At 45.0% G+C, this 27,974-nt stretch overlaps 1 protein-coding gene across 2 annotated transcripts; it reads left to right on the top strand.

The window, feature by feature from the left end:
- Nucleotides 1-23: 23 nt before the first annotated feature.
- vps37d (VPS37D subunit of ESCRT-I) lies at nt 24-27,096 on the top strand. Of its 2 annotated transcripts, none has more exons than XM_084373838.1 (4): nt 24-266; nt 12,848-13,013; nt 22,269-22,351; nt 25,435-27,096. In XM_084373838.1, the coding sequence occupies exons 1-4, from the start codon at nt 144-146 to the stop codon at nt 25,966-25,968; spliced, it is 906 nt and encodes a 301-aa protein (XP_084229964.1). In that variant the 5' UTR covers nt 24-143; the 3' UTR covers nt 25,969-27,096. The 2 variants fall into 2 exon arrangements, with proteins under 2 accessions (XP_084229964.1, XP_084229963.1); XM_084373837.1 differs by having other exon boundaries at nt 12,842-13,013.
- The last annotated feature ends 878 nt before the right edge of the window (nt 27,097-27,974 follow it).

Below are 27,974 nucleotides of genomic sequence, written 5' to 3'. Positions count from 1 at the left end.
TATTGTGAAGGTGTCACCGGAAGTGTTCCCGCTGTATTGCGGAGTGTTAACGCTCCATGCGGGCTGATACATTCCGATGTGAGTGAGATGTAACGGCTGTGCGGACTTTATGTTTCAGGCTGTTTCGCACTTTAAAGAACAAAATGGCGCAGTTACAGGAGTTGAAGTGTTGTCCGGACGGGTACCGAGCTTTAAACAGCACCGAGCTCACCGAGCTTTTACACAACGACGACAAAATGGACCAGATCATTCGTCTCAATGAGAAGGTACGTCGGTACTATCGGTCTGTGTTCTCCATAGAACCAAAGAGTGTTTAGTGTGTGTTGCTCTGGTCGCTGTTCTCTGGTCAACATGGTTGTGTTGTTCTGTGTTATTATATTGTGTTGACCGTGTGTGTGTGTGTGTGTGTGTGTGTGTGTGTGTGAGAGAGAGAGGTTCAGTGTGTAAATCCGCTTCATGGCTCATCGATTGTCTGCGTGGCGAGTGGTCGGATTTCACGCTGGTGTCCACAAACCCGCAGTTTAATATTCAGCGTTAAAATATGAGTCAAAGATGAAACAAAGATGATTTATTGAATTCATCTGTACATTTTGATGTTCTTCGTTCTGGTCGAGCTGAAGAAGAAGAAGAAGAAGAAGAAGAAGAAGAAGAAGAAGAGCTGCTGCTCAAGACCCTATACGCGGTGTTATGTGGTTCGGGTCTTTACGCCGAACTCCATTTAAAAATCTGCCAATATAGTGTTTGATTATCCGACAGCTGTAGAGCGCACGAGGAACACGATGACTGCAGACAACATTGCAGTTTCTACGATGTGCTTTCCAACCCGGCAGCACTTCAGCACTCACAACGACACGCGTTTGTGCAAAACTTGAACTTTTACAACTGCCCGTCCTCATCGTCCCTGTGAACACTGTATCTGGTAGGTTGGAGAGCAGAGTTCAGTCTGAACTAAAGTGGACTGTTGCTGCAGTAAATTGCGTCTTGATGTGTTGGATTAATGCCGAAGTGAGCGTCAGTCCGACAGTCAGAAGACATATTAGGTCCCGTTCTTTCATCAGTGTGTGTGTGTGTGTGTGTGTGTGTGTGTGTGTGTGTGTAAGCACATAATAAGAAGACACGTCTCGGGGATACATGATAACCTTCCTGACATAAAGTTTTACTACACCTCCCTCACTCACTCACTCACTCACTCACAGATAGAAGTTTACCAGTGGCCCTCAGACGCCCTCAGACGTTGTCAGGGGCCCCATTTTGATGAGTTTTGCCCTTTGGGGGTCCTCAAACAGAAAAGACTGGGTCTTCTGTTTGACTGCATTTCTTTCACTGTTATCAGTGTCGTGATGACAACAGAGAGCAGTGAAACAATCAGAGCTGGACTCATCCTGTCATCTGGTCACTGTGAGGGAGGAAGTAATGGAGACAGCTGTTTTAATGCAGCTGGACTGAAGCTCCACAATGACTGTACTCTTCTTCTTCTTCTTCTTCTTCTTCTTCTTCTTCTTTTTTTCTTGACTTTTTCTAGAAACAAAGGACACAAGTTATTCTTGTGACATTTGAAACTGAATGGATGGATGATAAATGGATGGATGATAAATGGATGGATGATAAATGGAGGGATGATGGATGGAGGGATGATGGATGGATGATAATTGGATGGATGATAAATGGAGGGATGATAAATGGTGGGATGATAGATGGAGGGATGATAGATGGATGGATGATAAATGGAGGGATGATGGATGGAGGGATGATAGATGGATGATAAATGGAGGATGATAAATGGATGGATGATAAATGGTGGGATGATAGATGGAGGATGATAAATGGATGGATGATAAATGGTGGGATGATAGATGGAGGATGATAAATGGATGGATGATAAATGGTGGGATGATAGATGGAGGGATGATAAATGGATGGATGAGGGATGATGGATGGAGGGATGATGGATGGAGGGATGATAGATGGAGGGATGATGGATGGATGATAGATGGAGGGATGATGGATGGATGATAGATGGTAGGGCTGCTCGATTATGGAAAAAATCACCAAAGTCAGCCCTCCAGACCGAGACTTCAGTGAACTTTCCCCCATAAAACAGCCTCCCTCCCCTGCGAGTGACAGAGTCAGACAGTCCTGTTGACTGATGGCAATGATGTAATGCGCGTCTCTTTCAGAAAATCTCGAGGCCTACTGTACAACAAAAAATGCCAAATAAATCGTTTCAATTCGATTATACTAGTTTGGAGATCGTTTGACCCAAAAATCGAAATCACCAACAAAATTCGATTAATTGCACAGCCCTAATAGATGGAGGGATGATAGATGTGGTTGTTGGAGCTGAACTGGTTGAATCTCATCAGGAGGTGGTGTAATTCTCTGAGGGTGGAGCACACTGACTCTGACACACAGCATCTATTCATCAGACTCTCATTGATCTGCAATAAATGATAATAAAGGAGTTTTATCCAATCAGCAGTCTGGACCTCCGTCATGTCATCTCCTTTACTATAGAACATATACATGGACTATATATGATGATCATGGTTAATAATGAGGATGTTATATAAACCAGAGTCTAATCATTTCTACTGATTATATGATTCTTATTGATGATATCATGTCATCATATTTGTATTATTATGATCTGAATCATCAGGTTCTGTCTTCAGGAGTTTATTCCTTCAGTCGCTGTTCTGTAGTGACTGTTATTGGCTGATAAGTACCTTCATTGATCCTCACAGGGGAGACAGGTTTACAGCAGCTGACCTGCAGGGAAATAAAAATGTGTTGTGATGTCAGATGAGCTGCAGCTGCAGTCAGGAGGTCCTTCAGAGAATCACTTCAACAGAACAGAGGTAAAGGTCAACATCTTCAGGATCAAACCTCTGCATGTGTTTGAGGACATCAGCCAATCAGACGCATTATTGTCTGAACCAGTGAAACATGGTGATGGAGGATGATGTGGTTGTATTGGAGGAAGTGTGTCCCCTCACAGTTGTTGTACTGTTACTGCTGCAGCAGGGAGGATATCAGACGATCCTCAGCAGCTGATCGCTCTGTTCATCACCACTTCCTGCTGTCGCTCTGACAACAACCTCCACCTGTCTCACCAGCAGAGGAAACTGTCTCCTGTCACCAGAGAGGGGAGACAGATCAACTGTCACCTCCCTGCCTGGTGCGTGTCCATCATATGTCCTCATGTCAGGTTTACGTGAGGACGAAGACAAGTGTCTTTGTCTCTGCAGCACATAGTCTACTGACCACTCGGAGTGCTTTACCACACACACACACACACACACACACACCCACCATGCAAGGTGCCAAGTGCTCATCAGGAGCAGTTCAGGAGCCAGGGATCAGCTGTTAGTCAGCAGCGTGGTGGTGAAGATGAAGCTGCTGGTTGTCTCTCCGCTGGCAGCACCTGCCACGCGGGTTATTGTGTCCAATGTCCCTCCGTTTATTAAGGATGAGGCCTTAGTAAAGGAGCTGTCTTTCTTTGGTAAATTTGCAAGCAGGTTTAAGCCGATGTCTCTATGGGGTTATGGCTCTATCTGAAGTATAGAGCACAGATCTGAGGCATGTGTTATCTTTGAGGAGACAAGTGCTGATGTATTTGAAATCTCCCGAGCAGATGCTAAATGTCAGCTTCTATGTAAAACGGGGAAAGTGCTATACTGTGTACGCGATGTCCGAGAGCCTGCGTTGTTTTAAGTGTGGGGAAATCGGTCATAAGAGGATGGTCTGCCCCATGAGGGAGAAAGACGCTACGGTGACGGAGGACAGTAACGCTGCAGGTCAGTCCTCTGATGGAGCTCAGGAGAGTCAGGGGCCTGTAGCGAGGGGAGGACAGGTGAGAGGGCAGTCTGCAGGGGGAGGACAGGTGAGAGGGCAGTCTGCAGAGGGAGGACAGGTGAGTGGGCAGTCTGCAGGGAGAGAACAGGTGAGTGGGCAGTCTGCAGGGGGAGGACAGGTGAGTGGGCAGTCTGCAGGGGGAGGACAGGTGAGTGGGCAGTCTGCAGGGGGAGGACAGGTGAGAGGGCAGTCTGTCAGTGTGTGTGTGAGGATGATCAGGGGGAGCAGGCAGAGGCTCTGGAGGAGGATGTATGGACTGAGGTTGAAGGTAGAACGAAGAGGAAAAGAAGCACACGGGTGCCTGGGGTGCCATCTGCACTGGGGAAAAGGCAGGCTGGGGTTCAGAGAGGGCAGACTGGTGGTCAGCAGGAAGTCAGCAGGCTGGCTGAGGAGTCTGAAGGAGAGTGGGATGAGATGAAATGTCTCAGGGGGATGTAGAGGCTGAGTTGTCAGGCAGTCAGGCAGGTGAAGGTGAAGTTGACTACTTTGAGGAAATTGATCATTTTCTGACGAGAACCAAGACTATGAAGAACATTGATTTGGCTGAATATTTTCTGGACTCCCAGAAGTTTCTCAGAACTTTGAGAAACGTGCTCGGGGGGTAGGAGGGTGGCCTCAGGTGCTGGGGTGACTCCAAGAAAGAGTTTTAGGCTGAAGAAATAGGCTACAACTGTAAGGAGGAAACTTGGATCACTGGATATTAGGGATGCAACGGTACAGTTTTCCCACGGTTCGGTATGCATCACGGTTTTTGGGCCACGGTAACGGTACGGTTTCGATATCTTGATATAAAACTACTCACACTAGCAAAGGCAATGTTGCATGTAAAAATAATTAAAAGCAGATATAGTCAAACCACAAACCTTATTATAAAAATGTAACACTTATCTTAATTGCCTTCCATAAAAAACATATGCAGTATCCAATCAAGTTAAACAGCAAACATTATTGTAGTATTGTATTGTAGTGTATTGTATTGTATTGTTTGCCTTTGTGTATTGAACCTAACAGGGCGTATTGAACGGTTCGATAAAGTATTGAATATTGTTGCATCCCTACTGGATATATGATGTGTGTCTGGTTTGTCACAGGGGCCTATTGTCCTGCTGGTTCTGTCTCTTTCTCTGTTTCTCATCTCCTCTTTTCTTATGGAGGTTTTAAAAATCGGGTCACTTAATATAAATGGCGCCAGAGACCAGGGGAAAAGGGGTGTGTTGATGGAATATGTAAAAGACAAAATGTTAATGTAATCTTTTTGCAAGAAACGCATACAGATGTGGATAATGAGGTGGACTGGGGGCTCTGGTGGAGGGGCACTCACATCCTAAGCCATGGTACAAACAGGAGTGCAGGGGTTGCAGTGTTATTATTATTATTTCACAGAAGGAGGTTTGTGAAGGCAGGCTGTTGGTAGTAAGGGCAACAATTCAGGGGCTGGCGTTTGTGTTTATGAATGTGTATGCACATAATACAGGCAGGGAAAGGGTGGTGCTGTTTGAGGCTCTGAAACAGGAATTATCTCAGGTTGAGCAGGATGACATCCCGGAGGGTGGCCGGTTCAAGTCCAGCTACAGACCACAATATGGAAGTGGACTGGTAGGTGAAGAGGTGCCAGTTCACTTCCTGGGTTACTGCCGAGGTGCCCTTGAGCAAGGCACCGAAACCCCCATGTGCTCCCCGGGCGCCTGACACGGCAGCCCACTGCTCCTAGTCTGCAGTATGTGCACTTACCATGTGTGTAGCTAGTGATGGGTTAAATGCAGAGGACTAATTTCAGGTGTGTTTGCATGTTCCATGTAAAAGATAACTGACAATAAAGATTCTTCTTCTTCTAGTGCTGGGGGGGAGGATTTTAACTTTACTGTCGAACCGCATCTAGACAGGAAGTGTGAAGAGCCACATGTGGGTTCAGCTAGTGTACTGGGCGGGATTTTAACAGATTATGATCTGGTGGATACGTGGAGGGTTAAACACCCAGACAAGAGGGGCTTTACATGGGTGACAGTAGGGCCCGATAGGGTTAGGTTAGTGCAGCCAGGCTGGACAGGACATATATTTTCAGTAGACACAACAATAGACTGGTTAGGACACAGTTGTCCCCTGCAGTATTTTCAGACCACCGTATGGTCCACTGTCACCTGAATATTTCCTCAGGATGTAGGCACTCTGTAGTCAATGTGAGGCTTTTGCAAGATGCCCTTTTTTGCTCTTGTTTTAAAGATGTTTCGGTGGTGTGGAGAGAAAGGAAGGAGTTTGATTCACTCAGCTTATGGTGGGATGTGGGGAAGTGCCAAATTAGACACTTTTGTCAACAGTATAGAGCATCTGCTACTGCGGAGATGAAAGAGCTATTGGGAGGATGGAGAGCAGCATAAAGGAGGTCGAGGAGAGGCTTATGGGGCAGAACACTGCAGAACAGAGACAACTTGGCTGAACTAAGGAGACATTTGGGCTTGGTTCTCTAGGATAGAGCAAGAGGGGCTCTTGTAAGGGCTCGGTTTTCAATGTCAAATGAAATGGATGCACCAACCTCTTTTTTCTTTGGGCTGGAAAAACGACAGGGGCAGAATGGACACATGCACTGCTTGCGTCTGCCTGACGGGCGGCTGACATGTGAGCAGTCTGAAATGAGGGAGGGGGCTATGGACTTTTATAAGGCACTGTACGCAGCAGAGAACTGTGATCCAGCTTGTATTGGGGAAATATTGGAGGGATTACTGCAGCTCTCCTCAACCCAAAGGAGTGAATTGGACTCCCCTGTCACCTTCCAGGAGTTGAGTGAGGCAGTGGCACAGATGGTCAGGTCATCACTGGCGCAGAGCTGCGGTGCTGTATCTGCTGGTACATGAGGGTGGCCAAGGGCTGGTGGACTTGGAAAGCAGAGTGGCAGCTTTCAGGCTGCAAGCAGCCCAAAGGTTACTGTATCGTGCAGATATCTGCTGGGGTAACCCAGCACGGGCGCTGTTGCGAAGGTCTAGTGGCACTGGGCTGGACCGATAGCTCTTACTTTTGAATGCAGGGGCTGTGGACATCATGGGGTTGCTGCCGTTCTACGGTGTGGTCCTAAAGAGCTGGTGGATGCTAAGGCATGTTCGAGAAGCGGGAGTGGGGCCAGGACCGTGGGTATGGGAGGAGCCCATCTTCAACAACCCTTTCATCCAACTTGGCGGCACCTACTCTGGGACCCTGTGGAGCTGCTTCGTGAGGGCTTGAATTGTGACACCTGGCCACCTGAGACGGACGGATGGGCTGGACTGGAAGACACTGCAGCAGCTGTCAGAGGAGTCAGGTGTTAAATCTCTGAGACTTCTGGAGAGGCTGAGAGGGCAGGTGTTCGCTGTCTCCATCAGCACTGGACTTCTTCAGTCAGGCGAGGGGGGAGGAGCCTCCACTTTTCCCAGTGCTGCAGTTGGCGGCAGGTCCAGAAGGTTGGAAGGAAGACGGAAAGTTGCTTTCCTTTGTCTCTCTAAGCCTTGGGTGTTTTGATGGTGTGAAGGGGAAAGTGTTGTATGCAGCGTTAGTGAAGGTTAGGAACTTTGCTGTATTGAAAGAGGTCAGGGAGCATCAGTGGCAGCACTACCTCGACGGACAGACAATGGCAGGGTTGAGGTGGAGGATGCTGTATAAGCTCCCTCTACCTAAGAGATCAGGGGATCTGCAGTGGAGGGTGTTACATGGGGCCCTGGCAACAAATGTGTTTGGGTCTAAAGTGGATCGTAATGTGGGGGGGAGGGCTGTGTGTTCTGTAACGTGCCTGAGTCTGTACATCATGTGTTGGTTGAATGTCACCGTTTGCTGTCTTTACTGTCTCTTCTCTCTGCTCTCTGTGGGAAGATGGGAGTGGTGTTCTCTGAGGGGCTTTACATACTGGGGCCCAGGTATTCAGCTCGGACCAAGCACAGAGATCTCCTAATGAATTTTCTATTTGGTCAGCCTAACTGGCTACTTGGCTCACAAGGCGTAACGGGTTGCAGGGTTTAGGGCTGGTGGACCCTGAGTTACTGTTCAAGGGGCTGGTCTCTGCACGTCTTCGGGCTGAGTTTGAGTATTATTCTTTTGTTAATGACCCTGATTTGTTTCAGAAGGTGTGATGTGTAGATGGGGCTGTTTGTAGCTTGAGGGGGACTGAACTGGTCATTTGTTTATGAGAAGTCTGTACCAGGTTTTTTATTTATTTTATTTTGTGTGTGTGGGATGTACAGTGTCTTTGTATAGTGCTGCGATGAATACAGGTGGTTAAAAGTCTCTCTGAAGTCTTGTCTCTCTGTAGTCTCTCTGTAGTCTCTCTGTAGTCTCTTTGAAGTCTCACTGAAGTCTTGTCTCTCTGTAGTCTCTCTTAAGTCTTGACTCTCTAGTCTCTCTGAAGTCTCACTGAAGTCTTGTCTCTCTGTAGTCTCTCTGTAGTCTCTCTTAAGTCTTGACTCTCTGTAGTCTCTCTGAAGTCTCTCTGAAGACTTGTCTCTCTGTAGTCTCTCTGAAGTCTTGTCTCTCTGTAGTCTCTTCGAGGCTCTCTGAAGTCTTGTCTCTCTGTAGTCTCTCTGTAGTCTCTCTGAAGTCTTGTCTCTCTGTAGTCTCTTTGAAGTCTCTCTGTGGTCTCTCTGAAGTCTTGTCTCTCTGTAGTCTCTTCGAGGCTCTCTGAAGTCTTGTCTCTCTGTAGTCTCTCTGAAGACTTGTCTCTCTGTAGTCTCTCTGTAGTCTCTCTGAAGTCTCTTTGAAGACTTGTCTCTCTGTAGTCTCTCTGAAGACTTGTCTCTCTGTAGTCTCTCTGAAGTCTCTGAAGTCTTGTCCCTCTGTAGTCTCTCTGAAGACTTGTCTCTCTGTATTCTCTCTGAAGTCTCTCTGTAGTCTCTCTGAAGTCTCTCTGAAGTCTTGTCTCTCTGTAGTCTCTCTGAAGTCTTGTCTCTCTGTAGTCTCTCTGAAGACTTGTCTCTCTGTATTCTCTCTGAAGTCTCTTTGAAGTCTTGTCTCTCTGTAGTCTCTCTGAAGACTTGTCTCTCTGTAGTCTCTCTGAAGTCTCTCTGAAGACTTGTCTCTCTGTATTCTCTCTGAAGTCTCTCTGAAGACTTGTCTCTCTGTAGTCTCTCTGAAGACTTGTCTCTCTGTATTCTCTCTGTAGTCTCTCTGAAGTCTCACTGAAGTCTTGTCTCTCTGTAGTCTCTCTGAAGTCTTGTCTCTCTGTAGTCTCTCTGTAGTCTCTCTGAAGACTTGTCTCTCTGTAGTCTCTCTGTATTCTCTCTGAAGTCCCTCTGAAGTCTCTCTGAAGTCTTGTCTCTCTGTAGTCTCTCTGTATTCTCTCTGAAGTCTCTCTGAAGACTTGTCTCTCTGTAGTCTCTCTGTAGTCTCTCTGAAGTCTTGTCTCTCTGTAGTCTCTCTGAAGACTTGTCTCTCTGTAGTCTCTCTGTATTCTCTCTGAAGTCTCTCTGAAGTCTTGTCTCTCTGTAGTCTTGTCTCTGTGTACTCAGACCTTCTTCTGACCACATTCTGTAAATTCCTCTCAATGTGGGACTCCTGACTTCCTGCTGACCCGTAAAATGTGAGACAGATGCAGTGTTGAGCGTTCAGGACGGGATCATACGGTCCTCAGGCTGTCAGAGACTGAGAAGAAGAAGGATAACAGGAATGTTTCTGACAGACACACTCAGATTTCTGCAGACTGCTCCTTTAACTTATCAGTATTGTTCTCAAACACTTACAGGGAGCGGCCTTCATTTAATCATTTATGGTTTGCGCTCATGTGGTCGAGTGACAGGGAATACTGCCCCTCCCCCACATAGACACACATACGCACACATATACATCCATACATCCCCCAACAGCATGACGACGACACCCATCAGCAGCAGCTGAACACACAAACCTCCAGAGATGATTAATTTTACTGTACATCTGACTGTTTCAGGCTCAGTTACACCAACATGTTATATTAGAGACACACAGTGTTCAACACAGAGATCACACACAGTGTAACACACTGATGTCACCATCTAACACTGATGTCACCATCTAAAACACTGATGTCATGTCTAACACTGATGTCACCGTTAGGGCTGCCACTAACGACTAGTCGACTAGTCGTTATAGTAGTCGATGACTAGTCGACTATCAAAGTAGTCAGATTATGAATTGCACAAAAAACAATGGCTCTTATTTAGTTGGGGAAAATGAGACGTCTCACTCTGAGCTATTTCAATTGGCTATGGTGAAACACTGTTTAGCGTGGCATTGCATGCCGTGGGATACACACACGATGACGTCACTACCGACTAGTCGACGACTAAATTAGTCATTGACTAATTTAGTAGTCGACTATTTGTCGACTAGTCGACTAGTCGTTGCACCCCTATATTTCATTAAAGGTTTAATGAACTATCATCTTAATTGTCTTCATTTTTAGTAAGTAACACTTCAAGCTGAAAGCTAATGATTGTTATATAAGAGCAGCTGCATGCTGGTGCGATAAACTGTATGTTATACATTCAATTTACGTATGACCCGATTAGTCGACTAATCGAAAAAAATAGTCGGTGATTAGTCGACTATCAAAATAATCGTTTGTGGCAGCCCTAGTCACCGTTAGGGATGCACCGATCCAACTTTTTCAGTCCCGATACCGATGCCTGGGCTTTGTGTATCTGTCGATGCCCGATACCGATCCGATACCGTTGTTGAATTAATAATAAACTGTATACCTTCCACCTTATACCTTCCTTCCACCATGTGGAAGAGACTAAAGGCACCAGACTTTCCTAACTAATACAAAATAATCAAACAGTTATCAAACATTGTAAACATGTAAACAAATATTTGACTTATTATTCATTTGTTATTAAAAAAAAACAATTGTGCATTCAAATCTAAAACAGAATGTAATCAAACTTCTTGAATTAAAATAAATATAATGTAGGATGTGCTGTGATGGAGGAAAAGAAAAAAAATGGATCTGTTATGGTTTTAAGGGATATGCAATGGAGATCCCAAACGCAGACTCACAGGAGGCAATATAAGGGGAAACAAAGGGCGAGCTTTAATCATCAAAGCTGAATACAACTGGTAAGGAGGAAAATACAGACAAACTAAAAAAGGAACACGAAGACAAACACAAAGTAACAGCTAAAGGCTAACACGAAGTAGGCTACAAACCAAAAGAGAAATCAAAACTACAAACATACCAAACGGGAGACACGAGGAGTCACAGGAGGAGACACTGGGGAGGAAGCTGGTGGGGAACACAGGACATCACACAGAAACACGGACGAACACAGAGGAAGACAAACCAGACGGACAATGCCGGACACAGGCTAACACAGGCTACGAGCTAACACGAAGACGGTCGGGAACCGGACATCAAAGGAAAGACGGAGTACAACATGGACCACGGACCAAGACGGGGGGGGAAACGAAACGATCAGACAAAGACATGAGGGAGAACAAATACACAGACACTAATGACGGGATGAGGTACAGGTGGAGTGACACACAAGGGTACAATTTCAAAGTAAAACAGAAAACAAACCAAACAGACAGAACCATGACAGGATCGGCCCGTGGATCTGTTAATTTTTCCGATCCCCGATCCAGCTATTGTGTCAATATCGGGGCCGATATCCGATCTTAATATTGGATCGGTGCACCCCTAGTCTCCGTCTGACACACTGTCACCGTCTAACACTGATGTCACCGTCTAACACTGATGTCACCGTCTGACACACTGATGTCACCGTCTGACACACTGATGTCACCGTCTAACACACTGATGTCACCGTCTGACACATTGATGTCACCGTCTGACACACTGATGTCACCGTCTAACACACCGATGTCACTGTCTAACACTGATGTCACCGTCTAACACACTGTCACCGTCTAACACACTGATGTCACCGTCTAACACTGATGTCACCATCTGACACACTGATGTCACCATCTGACACACTGATGTCACCGTCTAACACACTGATGTCACCGTCTGACACACTGATGTCACTGTCTAACACACTGATGTCACCGTCTAACACTGATGTCACCATCTGACACACTGATGTCACCATCTGACACACTGATGTCACCGTCTAACACACTGATGTCACCGTCTAACACACTGATGTCACCGTCTGACACACTGATGTCACTGTCTAACACACTGATGTCACCGTCTAACACTGATGTCACCGTCTAACACTGATGTCACCGTCTGACACACTGATGTCACCGTCTAACACACTGATGTCACCGTCTGACACACTGATGTCACCGTCTAACACACTGATGTCACCGTCTGACACACTGATGTCACCGTCTGACACACTGATGTCACCGTCTGACACATTGATGTCACCGTCTGACACACTGATGTCACCGTCTGACACACCGATGTCACTGTCTAACACACCGATGTCACTGTCTAACACTGATGTCACCGTCTAACACACTGTCACCGTCTAACACACTGATGTCACCGTCTAACACTGATGTCACCGTCTAACACACTGTCACCGTCTAACACACTGATGTCACCGTCTAACACTGATGTCACCGTCTAACACACTGATGTCACCGTCTGACACACTGATGTCACCGTCTAACACACTGATGTCACTGCATGACACAGAGCCTAAAGTTTAATGTGAACAACAATCAGAACTGTGATGAGTCAAATCAATGAGTTTGATTATCACAGATCGATGACTGAAGGATAACGGTAGCAAACATCTGGTATCAGGTGTGTCATCACCTGATTCTTCCGTCTGTCTGTTTGGAAGTTTGGTCTGAATCATGGACCTGATGGTGGTTTGAGAAGCAGGCTGTGATTGGACATGTCATCCAGGTGTGATGTAGGTGGTGTTGGTGCCTCTGAACAGAACTCTCACTGGATGTTAAATCCACAGAAGTCACTCAGCTGCAGTCTGAAACATGTTGGACTTTGTGGACGCCTCAGCGCTGTGCGGACGCCTCATGTGACGTGTGTTGACTTTGTGTCTGTGTTCAGTTTCAGGAGCTGCAGGTGGACAGAGAGACGCTGCTGACGACCAATCGGAGTTTAGCTGAGGAGAGTCTGGCCCGACGACCTCGACTCTGTAACGGCAAACTGCAACTGGCAGAAAAATACAGACAACTGTCAAACCTGGCAACCCACTGCTGGGACAAACAGAGTCAGCTCGGTGAGTTCACAGCAGCTGTAAAGAGAGGGGGAGGTGGAGGAGGTGTAGGTGGAGGAGGTGGAGGAGGGTTAGGGTTACACAGGAGAGACATGCCAGATGATTAAAGATTTGAGAGAAAAGTAGTTTTTTTGAGCTTGTGCTCAAATTGTGGGAGAAATATTTTTGTGTCCACAGAAACAGTTTGAGACCTTTGACTTTAACCGGAGAAAAATGTGATGATTTTGTGTGTTTGACCTGAAACAGCCGACTGTTTACTGAGACGTAACAAACGGTCCAGTTTAATTATACCTGTTCTGACCACAGAGGCTCCTCACTGTCTCACCTGAAACTGATGGTTACTGATGGTCACTGTTGCATAGAAAGCAGAACGAAACCACAGACTGTTTCACAATAAAAGCTTCAGTCTTCAGCCTGTTTCACAATAAAAGCCTCAGTGTTGAGCCTCAGCGTGGCCTCAGTTTGGTCATGGGAACCAGTCAGAGCGGATCAGATGTCAGCAGGAAGCTGCGGCAGTTGTCAGGGAGTCTGTGTCTGAGAGGAGGATTGTCTTTGTTCAGGAGAGTCCTGCTCCTGACAGGCCGGCTGCAGGGCACCATGACATGTCTTTCATAAAGAGCTCCTGTCAGACGAGACTCAGAGCGTCAGAGGAGCAGGAGGGAAATAAATCCTGTTTTCTAACAGTGACTGTAGCTGTTCACTGATGAATGAGTGTGAGCTGCAGCTCAGCTGCCGGCCTCTGATGCAGGAATGTTAAACTTCCTGTGTGTGTGTGTGTGTGTGTGTGTGTGTGTGTGTGTGTGTGTGTGTGTGTGTGTGTGTGTGTGTGTGTGTGTGTGTGTGTGTGTGTGTGTGTGTGTGTGTGTGTGTGTGTGTGTGTGTGTGTGTGTGTGTGTGTGTGTGTGTGTGTGTGTGTGTGTGTTGTCCCACCTCCCGAGCAGGATGGGTGGGGGTCCGTCCTTCCTCAAACATCTGACTCATTTACTGAGAACAGAGATGAATGAGGAGGTTTCTCTTCATCGTAGATCTCATGTATTGTTTCAGACTTCCTGTGTGGTAGAGGCCACACACACACACACACCGTGTCAGTATCCTCAGGTGGAGGTGAAACTAACATCTGCTGCAGACTGTCTCTATAACTGTTATTGACTGTTGTGTCTGTTTCCTGCCTGTGATAAAGCGCGCACACACACACGCACAGTCTCTCAGTAAATTTAAAATTAAAAGATGATTGTCAGTAACGTCACTCTGTGTCTGTTCGTAGCTGAGCTGAAGTATTAACGTGACCATGAAAACATTTAATGGCGCTATAGTTGCTCTGAGCTGATATTGTGTTGACAGAGACGATGTAATGGAGAAAATAAAGAAATAAGTGAACAGTTTGTGACTTCAGTAATTTAATGTAGAGCTGTAACTACAGATGAGTGTCAGTGTTGATTATTTTCAGCCAGTTGTTTTCTCTCTAAAATGTGATAAACTGTTAAAACATGTTGATCAGTGTTTGTCCTCAAATGTCCCCAAAGATCTTCAGTTTACTGTCACAGAGGACGAAACCAGAAAATATTCACATTTAACAAGCTGACAGCAGAAGATGGTACGAAGCCCTGAGGGGACAATTTCTGATTTAATTTATTTTCTCTCCTGTGTTCATGAACTGTGAACGGGCGGCTGTAGCTCAGGAGGTAGAGCGGGTCGTCTAGTGATCAGAAGGTCACTGGTTCGAATCCCGGCTCCCCCCAGCTACATGTCGAAGGATCCTTGAGCAAGATACTGAACCCCAAATTGCTCCTGATGAGCAGGTGGCGCCTTGCATGGCAGCCTCCGGCATCAGTGTATGAATGTGTGTGTGAATGGGTGAATGTGGCATGTGTTGTAAAGCGCTTTCTGTCCGAGAGGACTGGAAAAGCGCTATGGAAATGCATCTGGTCACGATAATCTTTTTAATTTTCATGCGTGGAACCGAATAAAATAAAATGTTCCTACTTCACATGTTTTCATAGATGGGAAAAAGTAAAGGAACACACTGGCCCCTGAGGGCTTCTGTAGGATGGAGACTGGTCTTCCTTTAAAAACCACTTAAACTTTCATTAATTCAGTTGTTGGCAACTAATCAATTAATCTTCTCAGTTCTACTTCAACTCCTCCTGATACCTGACAGCTCACCTGGCTGCAGTGACGAACAGGTGGGACATCAATCAGTCAATCAGTCAGTATCTGTATACTGCCAATTCACAACTAAAGTCATTTCGTGACACTTTCCAGATCGAGCAAGTTTGAACCAGACTCAATAATTAATGTGTTTTCAGTGTTGTGACATGTTATCAGGTCACACTTCAGAATCAATGCTTCAGTCCGCTGTTACTTTACTCATGAAACATGTGATGTAATGAAAACACAGTTCATATAGAGACGATCAATTTAATTCACTAACATAAAATAATATACTGTCTGTATTTATTCAGTCTGTTTCTTCTTTTAATAACAGGTCAGATGTTGACATCATCACATCACAGAGATATTTTCAGCTTAGCTTCACATCTATTTAAAACGCACACACGCACACACAGTGTGTTGGATCTGGTGTCAGTGGCTGTGAAACAAAGAGACGGAGCTTCACTTTATTATTAACACTTTCAGAACGACGTGTTAAAGTTGTGAGAGACCAACAACAGACTCACAACACAAACACACAGGAGCCTCAGCTGTTTTTAAAATAATGTCTCAACTGATATTTTATCATATTTATAATATCAGGACCAGCAAATATGTTACAAAAACACAGCTGATGATGCTAACTGTTAGCTGTGTTAGCTCAGTGTCAGTCTTTTAGCATGGTAGCATGTCTATCTGTCAAGTACATTCAGCCTTTTTTTTTTTTTACTTACATGATATGCTATTTTAAAACAAGTCTGGTAGAAACCATTAAACCTCAACAGGAGTCTGAGTTCAACCAACTCATGAAGCTAATGTCAGCTTCACTGGCTACTATCTACAGCTGATGAAATCTGTAGCTAATAATGAGAGGAAGGACACGTTTCCAAAATAAGTGTGAATTTAAATTATAACTCGGTCTCTGTTCTCATAGTGAACTGCAGGGAGCTAAGAGGCTAACATGTTGGCACAAAATGACTCCTGGAAAGTGTTTAACATCATGAATGGATGATATTTATTGCCGTACATTTTCTCACTGATACTAAGAACCATTAACCCTTTGTTGATCATCAAGTGACATCTCTGAGAGATAATATAAATCATTAAATCACTCCCGAGTTTAACAGCTGTGTGACAACCAGCCTCATAATTGGCTCCTGTGATCACTTTAGTAGAACTACTATAGTAGGTAGTCGTCTTGTAGGCAGACTGATGAGGATCAGTTGGTGCTTTGTAGCTCATTGACTGCTGCAGTGTTACTGAGTGACCTCACAGTAAATCCTCTGTACACACAGCAGTTACCGACGACAGAGGGCATCCTGCTGCAGGACTGAACGCGTCTCACAGTTGTGTTGTTGGGTGTGGTCTGTAAACTGGATCATGTGTTTGTTTCTGAGTGAATGTGAACTTTATATTGACTTCCTGTGGGAACACAGCTGACTAGGTGGAGAACACAGTGAACATGTGAGGAGGAACAGAGCTCTTTGTTTGGGACTTTACAGCTTCACAATAAAAGAATTCAACTCTGACTGAAGGTTCGTAAATCACTGGCTGGTCTTCATGTTCGCCACAGTGTGATACAGACAGTGTAAACTTCCTGTCTACACCTCAGCAGCTCAGAGGACACATCTCTGCAGAGACACTTCAGGATGTCTGTTTGCTGGTGGGATGCCAGTGAGGGATCTATCTGTAGTTGCTGATGGGTTTGAATGATCTGAAGAAAATATTCATCATTTATATTACTACAAACTTCAAAGTAGAAAACTGATCAATAATGTCACATGTATTCAGCTATTATAATAGACATCAGTCATTAAACAGGGTTTTTACATTTTCACTGTTTGATTAAAGTCGTGTTTTTGGGTAAAATAAAGCTGAGTTATATCTAATGCAGGTTTTCAGGTGACTAAAGGAGACAGTTAACTGATTAATCTGTCAGTCACAGAAACTCCACATTATCTCCGCAGCAGTAGTCCACCGTCGTTTGTTCACACAGAACCAAGCAACTCCGGCGTAATGCCGCACCAGTGTGTCAATTCATACACCAAGCCGGTGCCGTGGATCCAAAAGAGGCGTGACGGTACACGTCATGATGATGACGTCTGTGTGTTTTTTTCCCCCGGTGTCCTCCTGTTAATCTCAACATGTACCTGCTGACTGTTTATGATCATATGATGCTGTTATAATGTGCTGTGATGAGATCCTGACCCACCAAACTGTGAGGAGGGCTGACCGTCACCATGACAACAGTAACTACAACAACACAACAGTGAAGGAGACAAACACGTGAGGTAAAGTTTTTTGCAGGGGACAGACGCTGTTCTTCAGGTAGAAATGTGACAGAGTTGGTAGGACAGACAGGAGCACAGGCAGGAGGACAGACAGGAGGACAGACACTTTTCCACGTATAACTGCAGTATTTTTTCCTCATAAGTTGCCAAAAACACAACCAGTTACCGCGTTACTGTTTGGTTCTGTAACGTTACTTCAGACTGAGAACACCATCAGACTGAACACCATCAGACTAAACACCATCAGACTGAACACCATCAGACTGAGAACACCATCAGACTAAACACCATCAGACTGAACACCATCAGACTAAACACCATCAGACTGAACACAATCAGACTGAACACCATCAGACTGAGAACACCATCAGACTGAGAACACCATCAGACTAAACACCATCAGACTGAACACCATCAGACTGAACACCATCAGACTGTGAACACCATCAGACTGAACACCATCAGACTAAACACCATCAGACTGAGAACACCATCAGACTGAACACCATCAGACTGAGAACACCATCAGACTAAACACCATCAGACTGAACACCATCAGACTAAACACCATCAGACTAAACACCATCAGACTGAGAACACCATCAGACTGAACACCATCAGACTGAGAACACCATCAGACTGTGAACACCATCAGACTGAGAACACCATCAGACTGAACACCATCAGACTGAGAACACCATCAGACTAAACACCATCAGACTGAACACCATCAGACTGTGAACACCATCAGACTGAACACCATCAGACTGAACACCATCAGACTGTGAACACCATCAGACTGAACACCATCAGACTGAGAACACCATCAGACTGAGAACACCATCAGATTGTGATAAGACTCCTGATCCACGGATCAGAGCCACAGTGAAACTGTCCCTGCTCTCCACATCTGAAACTTTAACACAGATGACGATGCAGAGAATCGGCGTATGATTCCCGCTCTGAAAGGGCAGCAGTGTGAATGGGGCTACTGACAGCTTGTTGAGACACTGTTAATCATGTAAACTGTAAATCACACATTTATGAGTCAGGGTCTGTGAACAGTCAATCAGTGGATGATGGTGAAGTGTCTCAGTGAGGTCAGCAGTGATGAGGGCGATCAGAGATTTTATGTTTCCACACGAGAAGAAAACGGATGAAATATGAAGCTGTGAGAGAAGTTCAGTCTGCAGCAGCTTTAATCCTCTGAACAGAAACACCATCAACCACAGGAGGAAAGAACAAGTCATGGAGCTGATCTATTTTTCTGACAGGACACAGTCACACAGGGTGGAAAATATGGATGATGTTGGTTATAAATATTTCCTGTGGCAGAGTTCAGCTGTGATCCTGAATGAATGTTAAATCAGTGTTCCTCTCAGTGAGTATCATAATCTTTGTGTTAGTTTGTACTTGACAACACAACTTGCAAACATTTATGGTTCAGACAACTGAGTCCTGAGAGCTTCAGGCTGAAACTCTCTGCTGATCATGTAGTGTCCTGTGAGGCCTCAGCTGTAACAGCCTGACCTATGTGTGTACAATCAGCAGCTCAGTGCCTCTTTAACTGCTTCAGTACAGTTGCCCGCTTTTTATTCATTATGATGGAGCAATGTAGTCTGAGTGTTTGTGTCCTTTCCAGCTGACACATTCATTGATATGGAGATGATGCTAAAGCAGGTCAACTGTCAAATGTGTTCTGTGAGAGCCTGTAAGGCCTGAGTCTCTACAATCTCTACCTGCAGCCTGAGACAGGTGAACTCCTCCTGTTGGTCTCAGCAGGTCAGTTAATATGGTGACATCAGCTGTTTGCTGCTCAGGCCTCTGTCACATTGATTAGAGTTCCCGCCACCACATGATGGAGGTCTGCAGAGGGTTTAATGCTGACTGTGAACCTGAACAGACATCCTGACAGCCAGAGCTCAGGACCCGTGGCTGTGTCCCAATTCAGGGGCTGCATCCTTCGAAGGGCGCATTTGAAGGCCGTCCCAATTCGAAGGCTCCTCTAAATGAACTTTCGCGGGCCTGGGCGGCAGAAATCTTGATGTAAGGGTAAGGGCGGGAACATCTGGTGACGCAACCAGGAAATGCTCCGAAGGCTAGACCGTCCCATTTAACAACGTTAGACGCGGCCTTCGAAGGTCTCTCTGAAGGACTCCCCTTCGCAGGCCGTAAAGGCCGTGTCCTTCGAAGGATGCAGCCTCTGAATTGGGACACAGCCCGTGTGTGCCCGACAGTCAGAGCTCAGGGCCCACATCTGTCTGTTTCAGAAGAAGATACAAATACATATATATACACTGAACAAAAATATAAATGCAACACTTTTGTTTTTGCTCCATTTTCATGAGGCCTTTTATTGTGGCCAGCCTGAGGCACACCTGTGCAATAATCATGCTGTGTAATTAGCATCTTGATATGCCACACCTGTGAGGTGGGATGGATTATCTCGGCAAAGGAGAAGTGCTCACTAACACAGATTTAGACAGATTTGTGAACAATATTTGTGGGAAATGGTCTTTTGTGTATATAGAAAATGTTTTAGATCTTTGAGTTCAGCTCATGAAAAATGGGAGCAAAAACAAGTGTTGCGTTTATATTTTTGTTCAGTGTATATATATATTGATATAGACATATATATGTATATATATATATGTATATATATGTGTGTGTGTGTGTGTATATATATGTATATATATATATATATATGTATATATATATATATATACACATATATGGACACACACATATATATATATATATATAAACTCCCTGAAATGTTTTGAATCAAGTTCCTCCATCAGGTCTGAAAACAGTCAGGGCTCTATCTCACACTCGACGCAAAGCGGCACAGCACAAGTGTGATCGTTCATTTCAGACCGACACAGTTGTCATTTTCACATCCAGCGACCATTTTGTGTAAATATCAATTGTATTTGTGCCTACCTGTGCTCCAATCCGTGCTTCATCTCATATCAACAGTGCTCCTCCTCTTCATCATCTCATATCAACAGTGCTCCTCCTCTTCATCATCTCATGTGCTCTGAGACAAACTGTGTTACTCTTCATCTCTGCTTCAGAAGGTCCATCAGATGTAGGTCAAACACACACACACACACACACACACACACACACACACACACACACACACACACACTTAGCTGCTGTGTGTGAGGGTGTGTGTTGCAGCTTGTCTCCTCTCATCACACACACACACGTCATGTAGAGCAGTGAAGAAGAGGAATAACGTTTCCTGTTTCCAGTGATCAGATGTAAAGACTTCTTCATCCCTCAGTGAGCAACGGGAACCTTCACAGATGAGGGTCACAGCTGTCCCTCAGGGCCTCACAGTTATCACACTCATTACTCTGACCTCTGATTGGCCCACAGTTCCCAGTAAACCCAGTCTGACCTGTGGGGGGTTATCTGGCTGTCACAGCGTTTCCTGGAGGGACGGGACACTCTGCAGTCAGCCGGGTCATGAATGAACCCGGGAGGTGAACACACGCTGAGGACATGGACCAGAGTTGCATGTACCAACCAACAGAACCACAGAGGATGTCGTTCCACTGCCCTCCACTCAGTCTGCACACAGCTGGAGTATAAGAACAGCTGCATCAGGATGCTGTTTGTTGCCTTCAGCTCAGCATTCAACACAATCTCACCGTGAAGCTGACTGGAAACTAAACACTCATCTGGATACTGGACTTCCTCTCAAGCAGAGCCCAGACAGTTCTGATTGGCTGTCACACCTCCTCTACCTTAGTGCTCAACACCAGAGCCTCGCAGAGCTGTGAGCTCTGCCCCCTGCTGTTCACTCTGTACACCATGACTGCACTCCAGACATCAGGACGACTCTTAGTGAAGTATGAGGACAAACCATCGTCATGATGGTGGTGGTGTCGTCTGATGATAGTGGTGGTGGAGCTGAGGTGGAGCAGGTGAACAATGTCAGGTTCCTGAGAATCAACATCACAGATCATCTTGCTGCCGCCTGACGACAGATACAAAAGTATCTGCTGCCGCCTGACGACAGATACAAAAGTATCTGCTGCCGCCTGACGACAGATACAAAAGTATCTGCTGACGACAGATACAAAAGTATCTGCTGCCGCCTGACGACAGATACAAAAGTATCTGCTGACGACAGATACAGATGTATCTGCTGATGACAGATACAGAAGTATCTGCTGCCATGTGGCAGGAGATCTAGACCATCAGACTACAGAGCAGCTTCAGTCATCAGACTCATGAACTCATCCTCAACACTCCACACAGATCAGTTTGTTTTTGTTTTGTCTTGTTTTTCTCGTCCGTCGCTCAAACACATAATGAACCTTGTAACACACATGTTGTATCAGACAGGAAGTGAGCTGCTCTGACTCTGTTGGTTCTCTTCCTGTTTAAGATTTTCATATCAACAAACTGTTGTTCCGATGTGACTGAAGTCATGTCCTCAGGATATTGAATAAGGGACATAAGCAGATGTGTTTTAAGGCTCTGAGGATTTTCTCAGAATATGTTGACACCTGTCACAGGTGTTGTGGTTCTTACAGTCTGCAGTAAGACAATGAGACAAATAAACTACACACAGACAAACGGATGTGTGAGAGAGAATTGTCTGTGTGTTGTACTACAACAAAAACATACAACACTGGGGCCACAGAGCAGAAATGACATGTACTGTTGTTATTACTAACACTTAAAGGGAGTCACTGCCTCCTCTTCATCCTTCTCTCTGCTCTGGTTAACTGGTTACTGTGGAGTCCTGCCTCCTCTTCCTCCTCTTCATCAGTGCTGTCTCTCTGTCTTGTTTCAGAGTCTCGTGGTCAGAAGAACAGTCTACAGACGGCTCACAACCTCCTGCAGGAGGAGGTGGCTCGAGCTGAGGAGTACTCTGAGGTAAAAACTGCTCTCCTCCTTCTCCTCCTCTTCCTCCTCTTCCTCCCCCTACTTATCCTCCTCCTGTTCCTCCTCTACCTCCCCCCCTCCTCCTCCTCCTTCTCTTCCTCCTCTACCTCCTCTTCTTCCTCTTCCTACTCTTCCTCCTCCTCCTTCTCTTCTTCCTCCTCGTCTTCCTCTTCCACCTTAATGCTGCTGCAGTCAATCAAACATGTTTGATCCTGATCATAAATATCTGCTCATCAGGTCATTAAATGTCTTTACGAACCAGCAAATATTTACTATTTCATACTGAAATGTTTTTGTTCTGACTTCTGAAAGAGCTGTACGTTAGAGCTGTACGTTAGAGCTGTATATTAGAGCTGTACGTTAGAGCTTTATGTTAGAGCTGTACGCTAGAGCTGTACGTTAGAGCTGTATGTTAGAGCTGTACGTTAGAGCTGTACGTTAGAGCTGTATGTTAGAGCTGTACGTTAGAGCTTTATGTTAGAGCTGTACGTTAGAGCTGTACGTTAGAGCTGTACGTTAGAGCTGTACGTTAGAGCTGTATATTAGAGCTGTACGTTAGAGCTTTATGTTAGAGCTGTACGTTAGAGCTGTACGTTAGAGCTTTATGTTAGAGCTGTACGTTAGAGCTGTACGTTAGAGCTTTATGTTAGAGCTGTATGTTAGAGCTGTACGTTAGAGCTGTACGTTAGAGCTGTATGTTAGAGCTGTACGTTAGAGCTGTATGTTAGAGCTGTACGTTAGAGCTTTATGTTAGAGCTGTATGTTAGAGCTTTATGTTAGAGCTATATGTTAGAGCTTTACGTTAGAGCTGTACGTTAGAGCTGTACGTTAGAGCTGTATATTAGAGCTGTACGTTAGAGCTGTATGTTAGAGCTGTACGTTAGAGCTTTATGTTAGAGCTGTACGTTAGAGCTGTACGTTAGAGCTGTATGTTAGAGCTTTATATTAGAGCTGTATGTTAGAGCTTTATGTTAGAGCTGTAAGTTAGAGCTTTATGTTAGAGCTGTAAGTTAGAGCTTTTTGTTAGAGCTGTAAGTTAGAGCTTTATGTTAGAGCTGTACGTTAGAGCTGTACGTTAGAGCTGTACGTTAGAGCTTTATGTTAGAGCTGTATGTTAGAGCTTTATGTTAGAGCTATATGTTAGAGCTTTATGTTAGAGCTGTATGTTAGAGCTGTACGTTAGAGCTGTACGTTAGAGCTGTACGTTAGAGCTGTACGTTAGAGCTTTATGTTAGAGCTGTACGTTAGAGCTTTATGTTAGAGCTGTATGTTAGAGCTGTAAGTTAGAGCTGTACGTTAGAGCTTTATGTTAGAGCTGTACGTTAGAGCTTTATGTTAGAGCTGTACGTTAGAGCTGTATGTTAGAGCTTTATATTAGAGCTGTAAGTTAGAGCTTTATGTTAGAGCTGTAAGTTAGAGCTGTACGTTAGAGCTTTATGTTAGAGCTGTACGTTAGAGCTGTATGTTAGAGCTGTACGTTAGAGCTGTATGTTAGAGCTGTACGTTAGAGCTTTATGTTAGAGCTGTACGTTAGAGCTGTACGTTAGAGCTGTATGTTAGAGCTTTATGTTAGAGCTGTAAGTTAGAGCTTTATGTTAGAGCTGTAAGTTAGAGCTGTACGTTAGAGCTTTATGTTAGAGCTGTAGGTTAGAGCTGTAGATGACTCAAGTCTTCTTCTTGACTGCACACATCAACAAACATCTCTTCCTCTCAGGTCACTGCACTACACTGTGCACAGAGCTGTAACATTATGATGTATATTAACAATAATAATTTATAATGATTTATTTATGTAAACAGCACAACAACCAGGATTAAAACATTTCAGGAGGCAAATAACATCAGACATACACACAATCAGAATCAGAATTCCTTAGTCCCTTCCCACTCCCATAAACAGGGACATTTGTGCGTCACAGCAGCCAAAGAACAGTTCAATATAACAATAAACAATAATCATAGTAAAAAATGAACAATATAATAAAAAGGTAAGAAGAAGAGCTAGAGCAGAAATAGAAATAGACTTGTACATACATAATACATACAAATATATATATGTATATATATATACATACACACACACACATACACAAACACACACATATATGTATGTATGTATATATGTGTATATATACACACACATATGTGTGTATATATACACATACATACATATATATATATATCTGTCTTTAATATCTTCTGGTTCTGAATCAATACACAGATAAATGTCTCTCTGATGATTTCCTCTCAGACAATCATCTCTTCAATAATCAACTCCTCATGACTGTTACAGTGAATTGATCAGTTTCTCAGCTGTATTCAGTCATGACTACATGTTTCTCCTGGTGTCAGACAGAATGCTTCTTCCTGAGTCGCCTGAAGTCAAAAAGGCGTCTTTATGAACACAGATTCCTCTTCAGGTATCGACATGAACATACATCTGATGAAAGACGCTGAACTTTAGCTTGTTGTGTGAAGACTGAGGCTCACAGTGGTTTAAATCAGCCTGCAGCCTCTAAACTGAGCAGCTTTGATTGAATCAGTTCAGATCTGAGCTGAACTGAGGCCACACAGAAAGGTGTCAGCTTCAGCTGTAACTCAGCTGCACCTTCCTGCAGGGTCTGATGTGTTCAGGGTCTGGTGTGTTCAGGGACTGGTGTGTTCAGGGACTGGTGTGTTCAGGGAAAACACTGAGTGTAAACTGACCAAACTGTAAATAACAGCTTCCTCTTTAATCACAAGAGGCTTTGAAACAATCACATAAATAAAACTTCAGTCAGAGGTCACCTCACAGCCACACTGACATCCTGTTAACACACACACACACACACACACACACACACACAGAGACATCACACAGGTTTAAAGCTCTGCCAAATACTGGAGTGTTAGTCACTAAGTTGTAGCCATTAGCTGTTAGCCATTAGCTCTTAGCCGTTAGCTGTGTGAAACAGTGAAATCCTGTGTTTGTCAAACTGCTCCAGAGTTCATGTATAAACTGATGAAATCCTCTTCATCCTGACCTCCCTCTGTGACTCGTCTCATGTCGTTTGTTTGTGTTCCCGTCTTCACAGGAGCTGCTGGAGAAGTTCATGGAGGGAAACGTGGGCCTGGAGGAGTTCCTGGAGTCCTTCCAAAGCTCCAGGAAGACGTATCATATCCGCCGGGCTCAGGCTGAGAAGATGCAGGAGGTCTCCCAGGCCAGGAGGCAGCCGGATAAATCCAGGAGAGCCGAGGAGAGTGAAGTCCCGGAGGAGAAGACGGACTCGGATCAGAACCAGGAGCCTCAGAGGCCCAACGGCTTCGTGGCTCAGGGACCTCTCAGAGTGTTCCAGGTACGATATGGCCTCACACCAGCCATCCTCCTCCCACATTACCCCCTGTCTCCCCCTGCCTCGGCCCCAGGATATCAAAGCAGTACCCCACCACCAGAACCAGGTCAGACCCACATCCTGAGCCCCAGCAGCCCACTGCCAGGACACGGCCATCCCGTAGGCCTCAGGGTCATCGGACAGTTACCGGGCGGCTGGCCAGCTAACGGGCGGCCGGTCAGAGTCCAGCAGCTGTACAGGCCGAACCCTCAACAACCTGAACCGCCGTACCGATAAGAACCAGGACTAGGACCAGGAGAAGGAGGAGGAGGAGGAGGAGGAGGAGGACGAAGATTCTGAGAGGTCTCCTAACATGGAACCAAACAGAAGCTGTCACTATCATGTAAGCACAGACTGATCCAGAATCAGCAGACCACAGACGTCCGATTCTGTTTCTATCCATGAACTCAAATGTTACAGAGAGACAGAGACAGACGGACCGGGCCCGGGCGGGCTCTGATAGGCCGACTCGTTAAGACTCATTAACTTATCAAACATTTTATCTCTCCTGATTCTGTGTCTGGTCTGTTTAAATCCACCGAACCGGCTTTTGTCACAATGAGACTCTTCCTGTGTTGTGATGCTCATGTGGATCCCTGAAGGTGAATCTGGGTCCAGATCAGAAGTGGAGCCTCAGTCAGTCATATGAAAGCTGCTCAGCTGCTCATGAAGCCAGAACAGTTTTACTCTGATAGATCTTCCACATGGCCTCCTGGTGATGCGGCCCACAGAGCGCGCCCACTAGAGACTAAACTTCCTGTTTAGCTCTCTGCTAACTGGAATGAGGATGAAATGAGGCGCGGATGTTCAGACTGTCCAGATGTTATCGGACAGAATGGATCCAATCATCTACAGCTGCCTCTCTCACAGTGTTACAGACGTGTTCATTGTGTGTGTGACCACTGAGTCAAATGGCCTCAGAGCCCGGCACTGTTCTGGAGACGTGGACGCTGCGCTGCTCTCTCATTCATGACATTCATTATGTTTCACTCAGGAGCAGCTGAGTCATTGTGCCACCTGGTGGTTACGTTCAGAATTACAGATGTGATATTTGGCTAAATATGAAACCAGTTCAACATCGACCAGCCTTTTTAAATCAAACTGTGTGTTTGTGACGTGTGGAGCAGCTAACAGAGCATGAATGTTAGCTCATTGTTAGCATCATCAAACTCCGTGGTTCAGATTCAGTGGGTGGATTTGATGATGTAATGCTCCTGAACCTGTCATGACAGTTGTTATTATTTTTAATATTATTATTTTTTATACTGTACACGGAGCATCAGTAATAAACAGGGTCTCATTGTTCATTCATACAGACGGACTGAATGAATGATGATCAATAAAACAGTTTCGTATGAACTCTGATTATTTCTTATCTTCATACTGGATCACTGCAGAGTGGAACAGAACCAGAGCAGCTGGTGTTTATTAATAACCTGTCAGTATTATCTGTAGCGTCATGTGTGATCACTTAAAGCTGTCTGCCTTCATGTGGAGCGCCACACATTTATTTATTCATGTAAATCCTATTTTAAATGGCTGACTTCAAAGCCTGCTGTTTATGAGGAGCCGTTTTTATTTCTGAGCTGCAGAGTTTAATCTGTTGAGCCACAGACGAGAGAAGCTGAAAGTCATTTCAATAGAAGGAGCTTTAAGACGAATGAGACTCGTTTTTCCCTCATTGTTCCTCCTCTGGGAGGTGGTTCTGATGCTTCTGCTCATCAGGAACCATTTAAGTTCATGTTTATGACATGAAACAGCCTTTTTCAGGCCAGCGCCTGGTTACATAAAGAAAAATGTAGAAGTAATTTATGAAGAAAGAGTCTAATTTATTCTGCATCATTTCATGGAAATTCACTGAAAGTGTGTAGATTAATTTCAGGTTCCGATGGTCTCATTAAAGGGTAGTGCTGAGATCTGTGACGTCAGCTGCATCAGGTGGCAGCAGATCCAAAATCTCTAAGTAAAAATAATATTTGCTTTTATATCTTCAGCTTTGGTCTCTTCTGAGATCTGAGAGGTCAGATTGGACTCACACGAGGCAATCTGTATCGTGCCCAGCCACGTTTGTCCCCCAAAGTCCAGTTTGTTTGACTAGTGTGAGCGCTCGGTACTGTGCTCGAACACTGTACACTTCCTCGGCCCTGGGTACAGGGGTACACAACGTGGACATGAAGGATAATGATGCGTATTACGCGTCTTGCATAATCAAGAAATCCAGGAGTGTGAGAGGCCGTGTATGA

The sequence above is a fragment of the Pagrus pagrus genome (assembly GCF_965226575.1).
Source record: "Pagrus pagrus genome assembly, chromosome: 14".
Taxonomy (NCBI): Eukaryota; Metazoa; Chordata; class Actinopteri; order Spariformes; family Sparidae; genus Pagrus; species Pagrus pagrus.
Note: the sequence above shows the minus strand (reverse complement) of the source record. Positions and strands in the feature narration are given on the sequence as shown.